Source organism: Oratosquilla oratoria, chromosome 15 (genome assembly GCF_046742065.1).
Source record: "Oratosquilla oratoria isolate Oo_2021 chromosome 15, ASM4674206v1, whole genome shotgun sequence".
In the NCBI taxonomy this organism is placed as follows: Eukaryota; Metazoa; Arthropoda; class Malacostraca; order Stomatopoda; family Squillidae; genus Oratosquilla; species Oratosquilla oratoria.
This window is the reverse complement of record NC_134791.1, coordinates 31,567,072-31,574,772: the sequence shown is the minus strand read 5'-3', so window position 1 is coordinate 31,574,772 and position 7,701 is coordinate 31,567,072. Positions and strand designations below refer to the sequence as shown.

At 37.7% G+C, this 7,701-nt stretch overlaps 1 protein-coding gene across 1 annotated transcript in view; it reads right to left on the bottom strand.

The window, feature by feature from the left end:
- Positions 1 to 229: 229 nt before the first annotated feature.
- Positions 230 to 7,701, bottom strand: part of unc-5 — a 256,136-nt gene continuing 248,664 nt past the window's right edge. The window contains exons 14-18 of the mRNA XM_076198739.1: positions 7,657 to 7,701; positions 5,760 to 5,905; positions 4,074 to 4,293; positions 2,769 to 2,931; positions 230 to 2,327 (exon numbers count right to left, since the gene is read on the bottom strand). The exon at positions 7,657 to 7,701 is cut by the window's right edge and continues 127 nt beyond it. Coding sequence (XP_076054854.1) covers positions 2,156 to 2,327; positions 2,769 to 2,931; positions 4,074 to 4,293; positions 5,760 to 5,905; positions 7,657 to 7,701 — 746 coding nt within the window. The 3' untranslated portion in view covers positions 230 to 2,155. The remainder of the gene's footprint in view (positions 2,328 to 2,768; positions 2,932 to 4,073; positions 4,294 to 5,759; positions 5,906 to 7,656) is intronic.

Here is a 7,701-nt window from a genome sequence, read left to right as displayed (position 1 = left end):
TCCAGGAGCCAAGAAAAGAGAGAGTGGAGCATGTGGGGATGAAATGGGTGGGAGTTTATTCATTCCTTTGATTTTGGCTACCTACCTTGTAAAGGGAAAAAGCCTTTGGTATATGTATGTGTGGTACATAAAATGCCTCTATATCCTAGGAAACAAACTTTTATCTTCACCAGAACTTTTTACACTTTTGGTATAGGGATACAAGTTTCCACATGGTATATTTATAATCTTTTTATATTTTATACTTATATTCTCAATCCTTTTTTTTAAATCATCTATACAAATCCACTTCTTCAGTCTCAAAAACCACTTCTCTGTAGATACCACATTTTTTCTTAATGCGTGTTTTTTTTTCCAATGGGTGACATAACATTTGATAACAGGGAGCTGTCAAATATCGCATAAATACAGGAGAATGACCTACAAAGTGTTTGAATACAGTTCTTTTTTGTTTTGTTTGGCCCCCTAAAAGCATAGTAGACCTTGTACTAACAATAATTAAAGGAGACAAATAGGAGGAGGAAAGGAAAAGACATGTTCACCAAGTGGACAAAATCAATCCCACAGTATAAAAAGGTTTGTGCTCACAACAAAACTATGTTCCGGGACATCATTCTGAATATGAAGAGAACAAAACCAGATATAAATCTAAACCTTTCCTTCATTAGGTACAAAAAATAAATAAATTGATAAATCAGTCAATTGATAAGAAAATCAATAAATAAATCAATCAATACATAAAATCCTCTTATATGTCTACTGGCACAAATATGTTTACAATTGCTATGTCCACATTAGTGTGGGAGAAAACTATCCAACCATGTGCTGTGCCACAGGCAAGAGACAAATGTCAGACATGCATGTTAATACATTAACAAAGGGCAGCATATTAACACATGCACAGTTGTGCCTGTGTGTGTGTGTGTGTGTATTTACCTAGTTGTATCTTACGGGAAGGGGAGCTATGCTCGTGGTGTCCCGCCTATGTATCTTGCAGTGTCTAGTTTGCTCTTAAATTCGTGTATGGTTTTTGCACACACTATTGTTTTGTCCAGTTTGTGTGTATGTGTGCATGTATGTGTGTATGTGTTTCAGCAGAGGTTTTGGCACCAGAAATAAAAGATGTTTACAACCCATCTCTAAAGACCAAAATAGTAGAGGACCAAAACTGCAATCTTTCTCATATAATTTTCTTCAATAAATTATTTCTGTAATCTTTCATAATGGTACTCCATGAAAGATAAATTGAAGAATCACCACTATAAACATGCTGGCTCATCCATTTTCAGGAAGTACAAAGTCACTTAAAAATATGCATAACATTTGCATCTTGATACATTCTTCTTTATAGCATATTCATGTTAAGGTTTATTATACAACTTATAACAGTTTAAGCAATTCACTATGACTACATCTAGTGGAATATTAATAAGATAAATAAACTAATTCATATCATAATGAATTCTAATGGAAGTCACTATTTGTATTTTCACATCTGTTTCTTCTTTAGATTAAAATTCAGAGTATCACAATCACACAAACTGGGTGTTTGCTCTTTGGGTTCTAGGTTTCATGATTTATTTCATGTAATATAATATACTATACAAATACACTTCTCCGAAATGGTCCAATACATTAAGCAGACATATAAAAGAATCTATTTGTTACTTTTATCAAGCTAGGCACAAGTACTTTTTCATCTATCCTTCTAGGACTCGACTCGATGTCTTTGTATTCAAGAGTCAGGCACTACAATTTCGTCTGCATCTCTTTCATCTCCTACTGCTTGTCCAATTGCGAGGCTGTGCGTGCCCTGGATATCAGTGGTCCCTAGGTAATCCAGCATTTTACAGGTTTACAAAGAACAGCTTCACATTTGGCTAAACTTACATGCAACAGTGATGATGACTGGTACTGATGAGAAGCATTCAATCGCTTGAACAACAACAGGCTTTTCAGCTTTAAGCTTAACCTTGTGAGTAAAGTTCATTCCTTTTTGGTCAAGCTTCAACTAAAAAGAAAATTCCAGTTTGTAATCAACCACAGCCAGTCAAATTACTCATTACCAGTCTGGTGATTTTTAGGCACCCATGAACATATGAGACACAATGAAGGCGTTGAAGGTACTCCTGTGGTAGGAGGGGACGGCAGCTCTTCATATCCAAGCTCCAGTATGCTGTTCAAGCACTGCTGCAGCATCAGGTCGTCCCATGACCCTGAATACATTAAGGAGGTCTGTAATTGCTGTAGGTTCTCGATGTCGTGCTTCCCACAGATCAAGGATGTGTTCAGTTGGACTTGTCTTGCTGGCAAAGTAATTCAAGTACCTGAGGAGAAAGAGTAATACATTGTAATAAAAAGAATAAAAATACTTTTTATATTACACTTTTTATCATTCTAGAAATTCTTTACTAAAAAAAGATGTAATTTTTTAGCTGAACTCATATCCACGAGAAGGGATATTTTGAGATTATCCTTAATCCTGTAAACCTGAACTGAGTAAATACCAAGAAGAAAATGGGAAAACCATACTAAAAATATAAAGTATTAAATAATTAAACAAATGCATGACAAGCATTACATCACATGAATATGCCTTAGATATTAGCAAAGGACTAATGTCACATGTTCCTATGGCTGTTTAAAAGCATGTTAGTCATGTTATTGGGAGAGAACATTACTTAAAACATTTATTGGGTGCTCCTAATCTAACTCAACAATCATTAGCAAAGCCTCCTTGATTAAAGCCCCACTTTGATCACACCTACCTGTCCACATTAATTCTTGCAGCCAACATGCGCCAGTCATTGCCACGTGCATTGGGTGGATCCAAGCACCGACAAAGCTCTTGCCGTAGCTTTGGAGGGAGACGGAACACAGCAGTTTCTGGCGCTAGTGTTACTAGGGATGAACAGCCACTACTTGATGTCACTGTAACCAAGGGAAGCCATTTAAATTAAAGTAATGCATTGATAACTATAAAAAAAAATTCTTTTAAGCTTCAATAATTATCATCCAATGCAGTTTTTCAATGAAGAGTAACATGCTCATGTGCTCTACGTATAATTTTTTTCTCTAAAATGAGTGTAGATTCAAAGTAAGTAACAAAAAATATTCTATACGAAAAAACACGCTACTGTATTAAAACATCTGAGCATGGAATATTTTGGATGAGCTGAGTCGATGTATACATGCAGCTTAGTACCTCCTATAATAGAATATTTCATACCAGATTCACTTTTTTGGAAGTATCATCATCTTAGCTATTCTGTCTGCCACCAAGTAATCTAATTTAGATCTCATTATTCAAAGGATTAACTTGAAATTTTATAATGTTTACAATATTAACCAGTGGGGCAAATATTGTGGCAGCATGTAGCCTTTCTCCTTTAGCTCTGTGAGCCATCCATGGCAAGCTCTCTAACCATATCTTCTAACTCTTGCTATATATAACTGAGTTGATGCAATCACATTCAATGAAGGTATCGAACTGAGCCAAGTGACCACATTGCCTTAACTGATGTTCAATGATAAAGCAGGTTACTTGTCTCATGTAGGCTCTATCCTAGAATTACGTTGAAACAATTCTGCCAATTACTGGTATATATATGTATGTATATCAACACTTATCTCCACCTGGGGAGACTAACACTCATTTATTGGATTGCCACCAAGATTTCTTTCTAACCACTTCAACTGTATTTCTTACACCTTTCCATATATCTAGAACTTACAACTGCTGACTGCTCCCCTCCTCTTACTACTTTTAGCTGGTGACATAGAAATAGTCCCACACTAATACAACACAAACAATAGCCTAAAGTTTCTTCCTATTGACATCTGTGGAAGGGCTAGAGGACCAATTCCAGCCACTGTGGGGTTGCACGTTTTCTACGTAGTGAAACTCAAGGCAACAATTATTGCTGTTACTATTTTGTCAAACATGAACTTCAAAGTTAGAATTAACTGAAACAAAGACATGTCTACACTAACTTGGCACTGCCAGCAAGGTGTAAATATTCTGTAAATATCTTAAACTTTGAAACTGTTGTAAGTCACAGAACAAGACTCACCTGTTGATGACCTTGGGGGCATGTGTGTGGGAGAGGCTGTGACAGGGGCATAAGGGAAGTCAGTGTTAATGCGAATTAGTTGTTTGTGTGTGGATGAGCCCTTCTGTTGAACAAGCACACGGCAGGATAAGGCTCCTGCGAATTCCCCTATTCTCTCAACAGTGAATACTGTGTGCACCAGGTTATCAGCTCCATTCCATATTCTCTCAAATGGAATCTCCTGAAAATTAAGAAAGAAATTATTAAGACAACAAGGAATTCCAGTAATTGCTACTATTTTTTCATGTTCCAGACATGAAGAAATGTGCTGCCTATATGATATACTGTTACACTCAATGTGAACTAATGTTAAAGTCCGGTCACCTCATTCCAATCCCACTGTTGGAACGTGAAATCAGGCTGGGAAGCATATACCCGCCTTCCCTAATTCACAAACTCTCTTCCACACCCTACCCACCTACTTTAAGCATTACACAGGAGAAGAAAAGGGGCATAACTCCTTGTTATTGAAAGGGTACTATGAAGATGAATATTAGCACCTAGTGCCAGCTAGGAAAGCAGAGGGAGAAGTATATGGACGGGCTGATGAGGGCGACGGGAAAACAACTCAAACCAGCACAGATGTTACAAGTAACTAGGGACCGTGAATAGTGGCGCTCCATGGTTGCCAAAGTCCAAGAGGATATGGCACGATGGTAAGGTAAGGTAGTGCCAGCTATGTTAAGAGCCAAAATGTCAGTACAGAAGAAGGTTATTCAAAATGGGCTATAACCCCTCTGCTACAGGAGGGTACTACAAGATAATAAAATAACCTGGCAGCAGCCAGAAATAAAGGAAATATGTGTATTTGATTTGCATGAAGATTTATGTATTGTTATAGAATAGCCAAAAGCAAGACCATATAAGATTATTAAAGAAAATGTTCCCAAGGCCTAAACATTCGCTAATTTGTGATAAGGTGTCAAATACACATAAGAAATATTTAGTAGAAAATAACAATGCATAATACACCTACATGCTCTCATACACTAACAAGAATATGTATGAGTAAATTATTAACAATTCAATCAATCAATCTGTTGTTGAAGATCTCTCCTGCAGGAGACACACAGCTCCCAGGCACCCAGCAACAGGCAGTGAATTGGCCTATAAGTCACTCAAGGAAACAATATTATGTTGTTCAGGGTGGGGCAGTATAGGATGAGGTGTTCAGTGTCTTCTGTGTGATGATTGTATCTGGATCAATTTGTTTCTGTGACCAAGCCTATCTTGTGTTAGTTCTGTTTTAGTGTTGGACGGTGACTTGAATACAATTGTGCCAGTGTAGTTCTTGCTTCTCTTGAGAGGGATTTTTTGTAGGGCTAATGTCTGGAGGGTTTGAAGAAGCAGTGAGTTTGGTGGTTGGTTCTGAAGTGCTTGTTCTGTGATCTGAGTGTTGTGTTTTGTAATGTATGTATTGTGTGGTGCAGGTAGTAGGCTGTTATTGATGTTTGAATAGTGTGCTGCTGGTATATTTTTTGTTGCATTCTCTTGGTTGCACTTGTGTAATGTAATGAGATGGGTTGGAAGGATTGAGAGTTCTTGAACTGAACAACTAATCAGATAATGACAGTCTGTGTAAGACAGGATCACAAGTGTAAAACAAGACTGAGCATCCTAGTTTAGTGACATATAAGTCTAAGTTACCTGGTAGTTCATTCCTGAGTGAACTTTCCAGCCAGAAGGCAGGTCATCAAGGGTGAGGCAAATATTGGCACCACAGTCCTGCACAAGCATGACCTTAGGCTTGTCCAGTAAAGCTGCTCCGCTTCGTTTCTCCTGATGAATTAGACCTAAGCAAAATATATATTAGCAATCATTAGTAATTAATGCTGAAGTTAGGTTAGAAAAAAGAAAAAGAAAAAAAAAATCAGCTATATTCAACTACCCAATTAATAACATTGCAAAAAAGAGAGAAAGTATTACCTCAATTTCTTTTAACATTACATTAACATTTTTATGGATTTAGCCGATTACTGTTGCAGAAATTTGTAAGCATATCTGTAACATTCTTTTAGTTGCAGACTTAAAGTATTTTATCTTATTTCATTTATTTATTTTTTATAAATAAATGTTCAACTTGATACTAAGACGAAAGAGGGGAAAGGATGACAGATGGGAATGGAATGGGTGGGTGTGGATATATACTTTTTGACTTGGTTACCTCCCTGGTGAGGGGAAGAAAGCCCTTGGTATATTGATATACCAAGGAGTTTATTTCCCTTACAAGGTAGGTAGCCAGATCAAAAGGCAAGTACCCACTCCTACCCATTTCACTCCCATCCACCACCCTTTCTTCCCTCTCATCTTAGCTTCTCATGGATGATGGGTCATCCCTGTATCCCATCCACAGGCCTGGGTCAGAGGCAATGCAGCAAGACACAGCACATCCACTACAAGGCCACTTCACTTATTTAGTGACACCCCCTCCCCATCCCCTCATACAGAAAAAAAAGATGGGGAAAAATCTCTTTGGGCTGTGTCAAAATATCATTCATACATAACCACTCCTTACCCAACCTTCCTTGCATCACAATATCATCTATACATAGCCATTCTCCACTCACACCTATCTCCTGCTTTCTCCCTTGCCCAACAGACATTCCTCTCTTGCTCAACACCCCTTTCACCCCATTTATCCATCTCATCCTTAATCATCCCCTCAAGATCACTCCATCCACGTTTGCTTTCCACACCTCTTTTACTAATCTTTTTTTCACTCATTTTTTCCATGTGTCCAAACCATCCCAATACTCTCTCATCAGTCCTATCTTCTGATAAAGTAGTACAGATAAAGTAGTAAAGTATTAAATATTATCATCATTAATGTAGCACCAACAATGATCATATTAATTTTGTCCATAGTAAGACAAACTACTAAAATTGCGGGAGTCTGATCCCAAATCATAATAGTGATTATTGTCACCTCAAATTTCAATGAAAGAAAAATTGTGGGCTCACAATAGCCAATAGTCTTCATGCCTTCCTATAAACTCTGGAAAGAACCCCTGGACTATTACAAGTACTGTATTACAGTGGACCAGTTTCTATATTACCAGCTAGAAACAAGTAGAACTGTATGTCTTCAAAACTTATCAATATCTTTACTTTCATCTGGAGATACAGCCCCAATGGGTTGACACTTGGTCCCTGAAGCAGACCCAACATCTCTATATTAACTTCAACTGTATTTCCTCCACCCTTACACATAAGGTGAGTTGACTATTGTCAATTGCTACTATCATAAGCCAATACTATGTAAACAGTCTCACACTAAAACACATGATAGTCCAAGGCTTCTTCCAGAGAAATTTATGAGAAGGATTAACACCATTGCTGGCCACTGTGAGGGTGTGAGTTTCCAGCCAGTGAAACTTGAGGCAACAGTTGTTACTGCATGATATAATGTTTCATTCACAGCAGCCTGTCTGGCATAGTATACACTGGGCCTACGACCTGCCAATGGATATGTAGGTCTTTGATGAAGGGTAGAAAATAAACTTAAAGACCAAGAACTACTTTCTGGAAAGAATGAAAGACTCACCTGCAAGAGCTGCCATGTTGTCTTGCACAATATAGATTCTGATGG